This window comes from Poecilia formosa, unplaced genomic scaffold (genome assembly GCF_000485575.1).
Source record: "Poecilia formosa unplaced genomic scaffold, Poecilia_formosa-5.1.2 Scaffold298, whole genome shotgun sequence".
NCBI lineage: Eukaryota > Metazoa > Chordata > Actinopteri > Cyprinodontiformes > Poeciliidae > Poecilia > Poecilia formosa.
Genome location: NW_006800237.1, coordinates 750,752 through 764,678, shown reverse-complemented (window position 1 = coordinate 764,678; position 13,927 = coordinate 750,752). Strand labels below are relative to the sequence as shown.

Genomic DNA, 13,927 nt, shown 5'->3' with positions numbered 1-13,927 from the left:
TGTGTCTTCGCTGAAACTTGATAAAGGTTTTTGGTTATTTTGTAGCGCCACAATGCATCAAACAGTGTCATATCAAATGTCTTCTCTGGCAGATGTCAGGCAGAGTTGATGGGTGTGGCTGTCCAAAGATCAGAGAAACTTGTACCATAAAGCCTGGGCTACCGAAGCTTTAATAACATAAACCTACATAATTTTTAAAGTGTAATCAGAAATAGGTATATAACAAATTTATGTCAGATCATGATTTCTTGGTTAAAGTCAAGTTGTCATAACAAAGACATTTCAAATAATGTCAACCTTGTATTAAAAGTGTCATGATTTACCGAATGACACTACATGACAATAGTGAAAAATATTCATGAAGACTTACTTATATTCATGATAAGTGTTATGTCATGTTTATGACAGGGTCACAATCCGTCAAAGTGTTACCAAATTATTCAAGCAAGACATAGAATAATTTTCCTGGTGGGAAACACAACTGTGTCTAAATTTTAACAATATAACCCAAACTACAACAACCAGCCAGAATTTCACTAAGTTTTTAATGAAGCCCACCAAGCACACAACCCACACCAAGCAAGAGACCCAATGGAGCCAGGTGAGGGACAAGCAAGTCATTGATTTACTCAATATGCTACAAAGAAGATGAGCCTCATTGTACTTAAAAAGTGGGCCTCCAAGCTACTCAACTGCAAATCTCCAAAGTTCACAAAGACTCCTGAATAGGTGTTTAAACAGAATAAGCCATTTGTTTGGAATAAGTTTCAAAACAGGGTTACAGATGCTTGAAAGCTGAAACTGCAACTCTTTCTTTCAGGGGTTTTTTTTGTCCCTTTTGACAAAGATGACTTCCTTCACCTCTCTTTCCACCCATATGTTCTCTCTGTCCAGAACATGGACATCATTGTCAACAAAGGTGTGATGAGGTGCAAATGTACAGCTAAATCTTGCCCCAGGCTGCTGACTCTTCTGTGTTCTACCATGTGTTGATGAAGTTATTTGGTTTCATTGATGTAGAAGACAGTAAAAATGTTGCATTGGACAGCATACACAACCTCACTGCTGACTCCGCTGTTGACTATATGATGCTTTTTAATGTTTTAACAATGTAAAGTACTTTTAACTGCCATGTTCAAAATAATTGAACATGGCAGTTTTGCATAGCTGAAATGTGCTATACAAAAAACTTGATTGATTGACTATAGGTATTGAAACGTCTTCAAGAAAAATTTATCAAATATCTAGTTGTCCTTTATTAAAGCCTGTTGTAGAAGATATGACTCAGACGACTGGGAATATACACAGGCACATATGACACAAACTGTCCGTGTGGATAAACGTCAACTGGTTGTTCAAGAACATCTCAGAAACAAGCAAAGCTGAAGTCTGATATAAACAGTGCTTCGGCCAACAGAGAAGTGAGATTTACATTAAAGGTGACCAAGCGATTGCCAGACAAAAAAATAAGCTAGTGCTCTAAAATAACCTTAGGTTATTTTCAGAACATTATCATCTCTATAAACCTGGGGTATGGTGCTAACAACATATTTAAATGTGTACTATAAATATATCTTCTTCCCTATGCCAAACACGAACCATTGCTCTGTGCCTAAGCTGAATTTATTTTTGACCATGGTAATACTATCATCATATACTGCAGGAGAGAAAATTAAGAGACAGGTCCTGCAGAATTTCAAACATGAACCTCATCCTGGGTACAATCCAGGATTATTTTTAGCATTAAGAAAATTCCCAATATTTTACTTGCTAAATGAAGTACTCTCCATATATGTAAAAAAATTTTATCTCCCTTAAACCATGGTCATGAATAATATATATGAGAACCATTTTTTTCTGGTGTTAAATGACCTTAGCTGGATTTATTTCAAAATCCATTCCAAGAAGATTTATAACACCTATCCAGTTCAAACGGAAAGTCCATTAACATTCTATTTTGGACGCCTGAGGCATTTCAGTCCTTCAGAGAATTCAAAGCTCATTAATAGATTTGATATAGAAATTTACAAGGTTCACGTGTCCTATAACCCAGGTGTTAACACATCATCGTTCAACAATTAAGTACATTCTTGCAATTGACCAGGAGGTAAACATTACCAATATTTTTTTAAACACAGTCAAGATTAAAATTTTGTTAAGGGGGCTAAGCCGTTTATTTACAAATACATAAATCAATTACGGCAGAAGCTTCACAATTTTCTTTTAAATGAATTAAGTTAAAAAAAATTGCTAGTGTATAGAACATCAAATATTATAGGATCAACATGTAATACTGATGTAGTTTTAATTAATTATTTATTTAATTAAAACTAATCTAGACAACCCATTTGCTGTGGGATCCTGAAATATGAAACAATTGTTTATTTCGGAAAGCATCAACCTCAAGCAATGAGGTGTCAAACATTCCTGACCAAATTGAGTAGGGAACATATGCTGAGGAGGCTGGGCTGTTGTATATAAAGGCAGCAGCCCAAGACTTTTGCTCTAACTGGCAGGCATCTAAGAAAGGTGAGTGTAGTACAATTGTCCCATATATTTTTATGATACAATTTAACAGCATACCACTTAATTTATGTTAAACATTCTTTACTGATTACTTTTGAGTTAAAATCTATACAGAAACATGTAGTTTCTGTATCGGACAACTATACACCCAAAACACTAGAATATCTTACATAGTTATACAATCTTTACAAAAACTTTGCCCAACTATGTTTTTTACTTTGTAGCACCTTGGCACCTCAGGACACTGAAGTATTTCTGTTTGCATCAGCTGAGGTAATTTTTCAGGAGGCAGTTATGAATTTATATTAATGTAATTTTGTTTTATTTTTACTGTGTGGCTATATTAAAAATGTTTCATATGTTTAGGCTCCACAAATAGTGCAACCATGAGCACAGATGCGGAGATGGAGGCCTATGGCCCAGCCGCCATTTACCTCCGGAAGCCAGAAAGGGAGAGGATTGAAGCTCAGACCGCTCCATTTGATGCTAAAACAGCTTTCTTCGTGGCGGATGCTGATGAAATGTATCTCAAGTGCAAAGTCATAAAGAGGGAGGGTGGCCAAGCCACTGTTGAAACACTGGAATCGAAAAAAGTAAATATTCTTATTAATCATATTACTAAAAAACTTACAAACTCCACTTAAAATAAAAACACTGCATTAATTGAATGAAATCATTTGGGGGAAAAGAACATTATTAGTGTTTTTTCAATAGACTGTAACAGTCAAAGAGGATGACATCCACCCCAGAAATCCTCCAAAGTATGACAAAATTGAGGACATGGCCATGATGACCCACCTCAACGAGCCTTGTGTGTTGTATAACCTCAAAGAGCGTTATGCATCCTGGATGATCTACGTGAGTTCTCAGCTGCATTTCAAAGAACTTAAAAGGAGAAATCGTATCTGTGTATTCATTGAAATGGCTAAACATAGATTATCTCTTCTTCTGTAACAGACCTACTCCGGGTTGTTCTGTGTGGTCGTGAATCCCTACAAGTGGCTGCCTGTGTATGATGCTCTTGTTGTAGCAGGATACAGAGGCAAGAAGAGGATTGAGGCTCCACCCCACATCTTCTCCATCTCTGACAATGCCTATCAGTTCATGCTCACAGGTAAAGCAAAGACTAAAGTGTTTTTACAAAAGAAATTAAAAAAAAGAACATACTCACGTTGACATGAACTTACTCCAGCTACTAAAGTATTATGGTGTACATTGCAGATCGTGAGAACCAGTCTATCCTGATTACGTGAGTGTTGCACAAACTCAATTTTACAAAAGGTACAAAAATGAAGTTGATAAGTCAAAATGTGTCTCTTGTACCTCAGCGGAGAATCCGGTGCTGGCAAGACTGTCAACACCAAGCGTGTCATCCAGTACTTTGCAACAATTGCAGCTCTTGGTGGCAAAAAGGACCAAGCGCCCCAAGCTGCTGGAAAAATCCAGGTGATTTATTCGTTTTAAGAAGAAACCAGTCACCACTGTGCATACGTAGGTGCATACTGTAAAAATATTCACAGCTGTCAATGTGCAGGGCTCCCTTGAGGACCAAATTGTTGCTGCTAACCCTCTGCTAGAGGCTTATGGTAATGCCAAGACTGTGAGGAATGACAACTCTTCCCGTTTTGTAAGTTGCGACAAAGCTTAAATGTTCATTGATACTTAATGCTTGATTTTAGAATATAACACTTGCTATTAATTTTGCTTAGGGTAAATTCATCAGGATCCACTTTGGTACAAGTGGAAAGCTGGCCTCAGCTGATATTGAAACATGTAAGTAAAACATATGATGTAATCAGTGTTATCTATTATTAATTTATAATCTGTACAATGATTTCCTTATCAAAGTGCTTACTTATATTTATGTAATTCTTAGATCTGCTGGAGAAGTCCCGTGTCACCTTCCAGCTGTCTGCTGAGAGGAGCTACCATATCTTCTATCAGCTTATGACAGGCCACAAGCCTGAGCTCATTGGTAAATTATCAAATACTTGAAATTTGAATGTAGAAAAGTGCAACTTATAAGACAAAGAAGCTACAATGATTTGTTTCTATTGTTTCAGATGCTCTGCTGATCACCACCAACCCCTATGACTTCCCAATGATCAGCCAGGGTGAAATCACTGTCAAGAGTATCAATGATGTGGAGGAGTTCATCGCTACAGATGTAAAAGAATATTTGAGTTTTTAAAAAAAGAAATTTCTTAAAACATGTGTTTCGTGTACTTAAAACTTCTTTCTCTACACAGACTGCTATTGATATCTTGGGTTTCAATGCTGATGAGAAGTTCAACATCTACAAGCTCACTGGTGCTGTGATGCATCATGGCAACATGAAGTTCAAGCAGAAGCAGCGTGAGGAGCAGGCTGAACCAGATGGCACTGAGGGTAATTTATAAAACATCACCATTCAAATCCTGTACAGAGAAAAAAGTTTAAAATTACATTATTTTTAACCATGTGTTTTGTTTCTTTCCAAAAGTGGCTGATAAAATTGCCTACCTCTTTGGTCTGAACTCAGCTGATATGCTGAAGGCTCTGTGCTACCCAAGAGTCAAAGTCGGAAATGAGATGGTCACCAAAGGTCAGACCGTCCCACAGGTAATTTAAACCAGCTGTGATTCTAAGCAGTTTGTTTATTTGTATTTGTTAACTAAGAAAAGCTGACAATTTTCACTTCTAGGTCAACAACGCTGTCAGTGCTCTGTGCAAGTCTGTCTATGAGAAAATGTTCTTGTGGATGGTCATCCGTATCAATGAGATGCTGGACACAAAGCAGTCAAGAGCCTTCTTCATTGGAGTCTTGGACATTGCTGGTTTTGAGATCTTTGATGTGAGTAATGAATAACATCAAAAAACAATGTAAACCATTTTTGATTTCATAGGAAGATAAACAACTATCAATAATTACAGTTCAACAGCTTGGAGCAGCTCTGCATCAACTTCACCAATGAGAAACTGCAACAGTTCTTCAACCACACCATGTTTGTCCTGGAGCAAGAGGAGTACAAGAAGGAAGGCATTGAGTGGGCGTTCATTGACTTCGGTATGGACTTGGCTGCCTGCATTGAGCTTATTGAGAAGGTGAGTTGCTGTATTACTCAGCTTAAACTAATAATATCCCATTTTTTTATGGATATGATACGTCATTTTAAATTTGAGTTGTAATTTAATTTGGAAATTATTCACAGCCATTGGGCATCTTCTCCATCCTTGAAGAGGAGTGCATGTTCCCCAAAGCCTCTGATACAACTTTCAAGAACAAGCTGATTGATCAGCATCTTGGCAAGAACAGGGCCTTTGAGAAACCCAAGCCTGGAAAGGGCAAAGCTGAGGCTCACTTCTCCCTGGTTCACTATGCTGGTACAGTGGACTACAACATCACTGGCTGGCTGGACAAGAACAAGGACCCACTGAATGAGTCAGTGGTTCAGCTCTACCAGAAGTCTGGAAACAAGTTGCTGTGCTTCCTGTATGCAACTCATGCTTCAGCTGAGGGTAAGAACCAGCAAAATGAACAGATAACCTTAAATTAATTGAATAGATTAATTTAACATGTGGGAAACCCCCTGAATACACACACAGTGTCAGATTTTCTAAAACTTGGAATCAGTGCCCAAGAAACAAAATATTTGAAGAGTCGCTTTTTAAGTTCGTTTTATGTCGTGGAACCTAAATCCTACCACTAAGACGACTTTCAAACATATCTACAATAAATATGTGATTAAATTGTACTGTTAAGGTAAAGGGAGCTTTACATCAGTAATGATTTACTACCATTGTTTTCACTGTCATAATTTCAGCTGAGTCTGGTGGTGGTGGCAAGAAGGGTGGCAAGAAGAAGGGTGGTTCCTTCCAGACTGTGTCTGCGGTTTTCAGGGTATGGACAATTTGTCGAGAACTGTCATAAAAGTAATGGTTTAAAATCATCAATAGAATAATTTTATGATCCTGATCTACAGGAGAACTTGGGCAAGCTGATGACCAACTTGAGGAGCACTCATCCTCACTTTGTGCGTTGCCTGATTCCTAATGAGTCAAAGACCCCAGGTAAGAAGCTCAGGCTTAGAAATTTACAGTAAGTTAACATTAAGACATTTTACATGATATTGTTTGGAGACACTGTTAAATAAATTTTCACTAAATATATTACCAACCGTCAGGTCTTATGGAGAACTTCTTGGTCATCCACCAGCTGAGGTGTAACGGTGTGCTGGAGGGCATCAGGATCTGCAGAAAGGGCTTCCCTAGCAGAATCCTCTACGGTGATTTCAAGCAGAGGTAGCTGCTGTTGTCTTTCTGAATGTGAAGAAATGTTTTCAGATGTGAAGATGGAAAAAAGCAAAATCCACCTTCTCTCATAGATACAAGGTATTGAATGCCAGTGTTATCCCTGAGGGACAGTTTATTGACAACAAGAAGGCTTCAGAGAAGCTGCTGGGCTCCATTGATGTGGACCACACTCAGTACAAGTTTGGACACACTAAGGTATGTTGGAAGAAGACATTAATGACATTGCTGGAAACGATTCCTTTGTATCCACGTGTTTTAACTTGCAAATGTTTTGCTATTATAGGTGTTCTTCAAAGCTGGTCTTCTGGGTACTCTTGAGGAGATGAGAGATGAAAAACTGGCTTCATTGGTTACCATGACTCAGGCGCTCTGCAGAGGATATGTCATGAGGAAGGAGTTTGTGAAGATGACAGAGAGGAGGTACAATAGAATAAAAACACTGAAAAAAGGAATACATGACTCTGTATTCCACTGCAAAACCCAACAGTTCACACAACCCGCTGCTCAGAAAGTTCAAACTTTTGCATCAGAGTACATGTATATTTTGTGTTAACAAAATAACTCTGTTTTCAGAGATGCCATCTATACAATTCAATACAATGTCCGTTCCTTCATGAATGTGAAGAACTGGCCATGGATGAACCTCTATTTCAAGATCAAGCCTCTGCTGAAGAGTGCAGAGACTGAGAAGGAGTTGCAGAATATGAAGGAGAACTATGACAAAATGCAGACAGACCTGGCTGCTGCTTTGGCCAAGAAGAAGGAACTGGAGGAGAAAATGGTCTCCCTGCTCCAGGAGAAGAATGACTTGCAGCTTCAAGTGGCTGCTGTAAGTAGGAAGATTTCTTTTATTCATGTATGATTATTAAACCATATAGTTCCCATGTTCAACTCTGTACTTAACACAAGAGTGGGGTTATGTTTTGAGACTGAGGCTATAAACATTAGATTTGTGACAACAATTACCAGATATTGTTTAATCATGGATTCTATTATCAAAGAACTATTTATATAAAAGGAGAACATTAACATTATTTTACTTATCCTCAATCATAGGAAGTTGAAAATCTCTCAGATGCTGAGGAAAGGTGTGAAGGGCTGATTAAGAGCAAGATCCAGCTTGAGGCCAAACTCAAGGAGACAACCGAGAGACTGGAGGATGAAGAGGAAATCAACGCTGAGCTGACTGCCAAGAAGAGGAAGCTGGAGGATGAATGCTCTGAGCTGAAGAAGGACATTGATGACTTGGAGCTCACTTTGGCTAAAGTGGAGAAGGAGAAACATGCCACTGAAAACAAGGTTCACATCACTGAGACACCATTATCAGAATATATTAAGCCAATCCATAGAATTTATGAAATCTACAACACTATACTTCAATTAAAATTGGGTATTTCAAAACCTTTAGGTGAAAAACCTGACAGAGGAGATGGCAACTCAGGATGAGGCCATTGCCAAGCTCACCAAGGAGAAGAAAGCCCTCCAAGAGGCCCATCAGCAAACACTGGATGATCTCCAGGCAGAGGAAGACAAAGTCAACACTCTGACCAAGGCCAAGACAAAGCTGGAACAGCAAGTGGACGATGTAAGAAAACAGTTTATTTATCTTTCTCATTCGGCATTAGCCTAATGATGCAGTCTTTGTATTGATTGATTAGTGTGTTTGAATGTACCTATTATACAATAGCTTGAGGGCTCATTGGAGCAAGAGAAGAAACTCCGTATGGACCTTGAGAGAGCCAAGAGAAAGCTTGAAGGAGATCTGAAACTGGCCCAGGAATCCATTATGGATCTGGAGAATGACAAGCAGCAGTCTGAGGAGAAAATCAAGAAGTGAGTGCAGACTATCTTTATTTTTCAACATATGATAGTCTCATGTCAGAAAATTGAGCTCAACACTGCTTTCTGAAATACAGGAAGGACTTTGAAATCAGTCAGCTTCTCAGCAAGATTGAGGATGAACAGTCCCTTGGAGCTCAGCTTCAAAAGAAGATCAAGGAACTTCAGGTAATACTGTTTAACCTTAATTGCCCCTGGCTGAATTTTTCTTCAGTTTTTTCGCAGAGTGATCTTGAGTGATTACTTCAATGCATTTGATTTCTAGGCTCGCATTGAGGAGCTGGAAGAGGAGATTGAGGCTGAGAGGGCTGCTAGAGCTAAGGTAGAGAAGCAGAGAGCTGACCTGTCCAGGGAGCTTGAGGAGATCAGCGAGAGGCTTGAGGAGGCTGGTGGAGCCACAGCTGCTCAGATTGAGATGAACAAGAAGCGTGAGGCTGAGTTCCAGAAGCTGCGCCGTGACCTTGAAGAGTCCACCCTGCAGCACGAAGCCACCGCTGCAGCTCTCCGCAAGAAGCAGGCCGACAGCGTTGCTGAGCTGGGAGAGCAGATCGACAACCTGCAGCGCGTCAAGCAGAAGCTGGAGAAGGAGAAGAGTGAGTACAAGATGGAGATTGATGACCTGTCCAGCAACATGGAGGCTGTTGCAAAAGCCAAGGTGAGTGGATAGTACATGTTTTACAAATGTCAGACACACAAATTGTGGTTCATAATTACCTTTTACATTAACTTCTAATGGGTTCAGGGCAACTTGGAGAAAATGTGCAGAACTCTTGAGGATCAACTCAGTGAAATCAAATCTAAAAATGATGAGAATGTCCGCCAGCTGAATGACATTAATGCACAGAAAGCAAGACTCCAGACAGAGAATGGTAATTCACCTGACCTTAAACCTGTGTTCTATATTGATTAAAATATTTCAGAAATAATGAATTTTTGACTTTCACAGGTGAGTTTGGTCGTCAACTTGAGGAGAAAGAGGCTCTTGTTTCTCAGCTGACAAGAGGCAAGCAGGCTTTCACTCAGCAGATTGAGGAGCTCAAGAGACACATTGAGGAGGAAGTGAAGGTAAAAAAGTCTGTTTATATATTCTTTTGTCATGTATGATGAGGTCAATTGACAAATCATTACACACTCAACTTTGTGTTGTCCAGGCCAAGAATGCCCTGGCCCATGCTGTTCAGTCAGCCCGCCATGACTGTGATCTGCTCAGAGAGCAGTTTGAGGAGGAGCAGGAGGCCAAAGCTGAGCTGCAGAGAGGCATGTCTAAGGCCAACAGTGAGGTGGCTCAGTGGAGGTCCAAATATGAGACTGATGCCATCCAGCGCACTGAGGAGCTGGAGGAGGCCAAGTGAGTCATAATGAATGTTTCAGTTTAATTATGTGTCATTTTTATCATGAGTTCTTGCCAAACAACACACCTTTTTAATCCAGGAAAAAGCTTGCCCAGCGCTTGCAGGAGGCTGAGGAATCCATTGAGGCTGTGAACTCCAAGTGTGCCTCTTTGGAGAAGACCAAACAGAGGCTCCAGGGTGAGGTGGAGGACCTCATGATTGATGTGGAGAGAGCTAATTCTCTGGCTGCCAACCTTGACAAGAAGCAGAGGAACTTTGACAAGGTACTGTTCTTGAACCTAAAATTATCTTTACCCAAAGCAAGACATTGTACTTAAGATTGTACTTAAATCAATTGCTCTATCCATACAAATGTAGGTTCTTGCTGAGTGGAAGCAGAAGTATGAAGAGAGCCAGGCTGAGCTGGAAGGAGCACAAAAGGAGGCTCGCTCCCTGAGCACTGAGCTGTTCAAGATGAAGAACTCCTATGAAGAGGCTCTGGACCAACTGGAGACCATGAAGAGAGAGAACAAGAACCTTCAGCGTATGTAATTCCTGATTATTCAAGGAGTTGAGCAACTCCAAAATTAGTGAGACACAGATCATTTTTATGCTTCAGCCTCCATTAGTGTTATCAATTCTCTATTGATAAACTTAATAGAGAATGATTAATTCAGAAATTTCTTAAAAGTCTATATTTGGCAGATTTCTACGACATATCTTCATTTTTTTTATTTACTTTTCATTGCAGAGGAGATCTCAGATCTGACTGAACAGATTGGTGAGACTGGTAAGAGCATCCATGAGCTGGAGAAAGCTAAAAAGACTGTGGAGACTGAGAAGTCTGAAATTCAGGCTGCACTGGAAGAAGCCGAGGTAAAACTTTTCTCGTCAAATGAACAACAATTTATAAAATACATCTACATATGCATACTCTCATACCTTTATATGTCTGTCATCTAACCTTGTTATATGCTTGACCTTTCAAGGGCACCCTGGAGCATGAAGAGTCTAAGATTCTCCGCGTTCAGCTGGAGCTCAACCAGGTCAAGAGCGAGATTGACAGGAAGCTGGCAGAGAAGGATGAAGAAATGGAGCAGATCAAGAGAAACAGCCAGAGGGTGATTGACTCCATGCAGAGCACTCTGGATGCTGAAGTCAGGAGCAGGAATGATGCCCTGAGAGTCAAGAAGAAGATGGAGGGAGACCTGAACGAGATGGAGATCCAGCTGAGCCACGCCAACAGACAGGCTGCCGAGGCCCAGAAACAACTGAGGAATGTCCAGGGACAACTCAAGGTGAGTTTGTTATTAAACAAAAATGAAAAGACTTTTAGAGGGAAACCACTCTGACATCCAAATTTATATTGCTGTTAGGATGCCCAACTGCACCTTGATGATGCTGTCAGAGGACAGGAGGACATGAAGGAGCAGGTGGCCATGGTGGAGCGCAGGAACGGTCTGATGGTAGCTGAGATTGAGGAGCTGAGAGCCGCTCTGGAGCAAACAGAGAGATCACGTAAAGTGGCCGAGCAGGAGTTGGTTGATGCCAGTGAGCGTGTTGGACTGCTGCACTCTCAGGTTGGGTTTTAGTTATTCACAAGAAACTAGGCCTTTCCAAGTCATGCAAGCCACACTTCTAAATTGTATCATTCCGATTAACTTTCAGAACACCAGCCTTCTGAACACCAAGAAGAAGTTGGAAAGTGATCTGGTCCAGGTTCAGGGTGAGGTCGACGATGCAGTTCAGGAAGCCAGAAACGCTGAGGACAAGGCCAAAAAGGCTATCACTGATGTCAGTCTAAATATCAAAAATAATCTAATTGCAACCCCTTTTTATTACATAACATCTACATAAATTGCTGTCACAACAAACACAAGTAAAATTTTTCCAGTGTTCAAATATTGCTGCTTAACACCCATTTTTTCAGGCTGCCATGATGGCTGAAGAGCTGAAGAAGGAGCAGGACACCAGTGCTCACCTGGAGAGGATGAAGAAGAACCTGGAGGTTACAGTCAAGGACCTGCAGCACCGGCTGGATGAGGCTGAGAACCTCGCCATGAAGGGTGGCAAGAAGCAGCTCCAGAAACTGGAGCAGAGGGTATGAACAATCTTTGCTGTAATGCACATAGTATAATTGTAATATATAATTATAGTAATATTGAATTGTGTCCTTTTTCAACATCTTTAAACAGGTTCGTGAACTAGAAACTGAAGTTGAAAGTGAGCAGAGACGTGGAGCCGATGCTGTTAAAGGAGTCCGCAAATATGAGAGGAGAGTTAAGGAGCTGACCTACCAGGTGACTATTTTATCTTCTGTGTTTTCTAAACACTTACTAAGTACCTCTAATACCAAATAACATTCCTATTTCCCTGTATACTATTTGTCATGTTTACAATAAGTCTTTACAAACATTTCGTTTATGTCTGTAGACCGAGGAGGACAAAAAGAATCTGGCAAGACTTCAGGACCTAGTGGACAAGCTGCAGCTCAAAGTGAAGGCCTACAAGAGACAGGCTGAGGAGGCGGTAAGTGGTTGTCTGTCATCAGACAAATAATGTTTCCTTTAAGATAGAACATTGCAAAGCATTCTTTTTACATTTATGTGAACTAAATAATTGCAATTTCAAAACTTTCAGGAGGAACAAGCCAACACCCACATGTCCAAGCTCAGGAAGGTCCAGCATGAGATGGAGGAGGCTCAGGAGCGTGCTGACATCGCTGAGTCTCAGGTCAACAAGCTCAGAGCCAAGAGCCGTGATGCTGGAAAGGTAACATTTTCCTTCCCATCTCCCTTCGAAATATACTACAAAACCTAATGCAATCACATGCTGATTTTATTTTATACTATGCATGAAAATCAAAATGTGTCAGGATATAAGTGAAACTTCATACTTTTCTTTATGACAAGCTCCATCAGCTCTTCAAACCATTTAATTTAAAGTCATTTAATGTCCATTTTTCCTTGTTTTTCAGAGCGATTCTGCTGAATAAGAGACCAGGCCTTCATCAAGCTTTTCAACAGAGTTCATAAAATATGAACCAACTGTTGAATTCTTTTTCCACTGTAATACTTAAATAAAAACTAAGCACTATCATGTTGTGTATTGGAGTGCATTTTCTTGACATAGAAAATTAACATCAGATGAATACTAAAAATGTTTTTTCTCAGGAGTAACATGTTCAAAGAGTATTTTCGGTTACTCATTCTACTGTTAGACGGGGAGTCTGTCTAACAGTACTGTAATTAAGCAAAACTATACAGCCACATGGTTGAAGATAACACATTTACTTTTTGCAAGACTCCTATGAAATTATTATGTTAAACAAAAGAAAATTACTTCAAACTATCACCGCTTGTCAGATTGTGTCTGTTTAAGTTTTAGAAAAACTCAAATTTACATAATTGCAGCATAAAATTTAGTGGAATGATGAAACTAAATGAAAGATGAGTACAATTCAGTTTACTACTACTTTGTAGAACAACATGATTTTTGGTCAACCAAATTTTAAACTGTCATCCACTGAATCTCAAATTTAGAGCAAAATACTAAAAATAATGAATGAAAAAAGAACAAATGATACACAAAAAAGTTGGCTCAAGGAATAGCTGTAGAGAGTGTCCTCAACAATGCTGTTGTGTGCGTGTGTCTGTGTGTGTTTATGATGTAAAGCACTTTGAAATGTTCTGTTGCTGAAAGGTGAAATACAAATACATTTAGATTTGATTTTATTTTGATTTGCTGTCAAAGTGCAATTGCCAACCTTCAGATATTTGTTGCACATCTTGCAGTTACCAATCCAAATTTATAGATTCAAGGGTTTTTATGCTTATTTACATCTCTAGACATTTCTGTTAGGAGCACAATTTACTTGCTGGAATAAAAAAGAACTTAAAAATGATAGAAGCTTATAAAGAATTGAGCATTTTAAGCTG

The 13,927-nt window shown here is 39.5% G+C and overlaps 1 protein-coding gene across 1 annotated transcript; it reads left to right on the top strand.

Moving 5' to 3' along the window:
• Positions 1–2,484: 2,484 nt before the first annotated feature.
• On the top strand, positions 2,485–13,088 carry LOC103152029 (myosin heavy chain, fast skeletal muscle-like). Its single transcript, XM_007572355.2, has 41 exons — positions 2,485–2,529; positions 2,751–2,799; positions 2,893–3,119; positions 3,241–3,384; positions 3,484–3,640; positions 3,748–3,775; positions 3,855–3,972; positions 4,061–4,153; positions 4,236–4,299; positions 4,403–4,501; positions 4,590–4,693; positions 4,776–4,914; positions 5,009–5,127; positions 5,210–5,359; positions 5,440–5,610; positions 5,718–6,024; positions 6,330–6,406; positions 6,489–6,576; positions 6,690–6,807; positions 6,891–7,014; positions 7,103–7,239; positions 7,393–7,648; positions 7,876–8,118; positions 8,228–8,404; positions 8,507–8,652; positions 8,736–8,826; positions 8,924–9,313; positions 9,401–9,527; positions 9,605–9,723; positions 9,810–10,006; positions 10,090–10,273; positions 10,368–10,533; positions 10,741–10,865; positions 10,979–11,287; positions 11,366–11,569; positions 11,658–11,783; positions 11,920–12,090; positions 12,185–12,289; positions 12,423–12,518; positions 12,630–12,761; positions 12,967–13,088. The coding sequence occupies exons 3-41, from the start codon at positions 2,913–2,915 to the stop codon at positions 12,982–12,984; spliced, it is 5,826 nt and encodes a 1,941-aa protein (XP_007572417.1). The 5' UTR covers positions 2,485–2,529; positions 2,751–2,799; positions 2,893–2,912; the 3' UTR covers positions 12,985–13,088.
• Positions 13,089–13,927: the final 839 nt, after the last annotated feature.

Bases quoted from the DNA above. Each gene is read 5' to 3' on its own strand.
- LOC103152029 (XM_007572355.2), top strand. From the start codon at position 2,913: ATGAGCACAGATGCGGAGATGGAGGCCTATGGCCCAGCCGCCATTTAC. The intron at 3,385-3,483 runs GTGAGTTCTCAG...CTTCTGTAACAG, and splicing joins ATGCATCCTGGATGATCTAC to ACCTACTCCGGGTTGTTCTG. The intron at 4,502-4,589 runs GTAAATTATCAA...CTATTGTTTCAG, and splicing joins CCACAAGCCTGAGCTCATTG to ATGCTCTGCTGATCACCACC.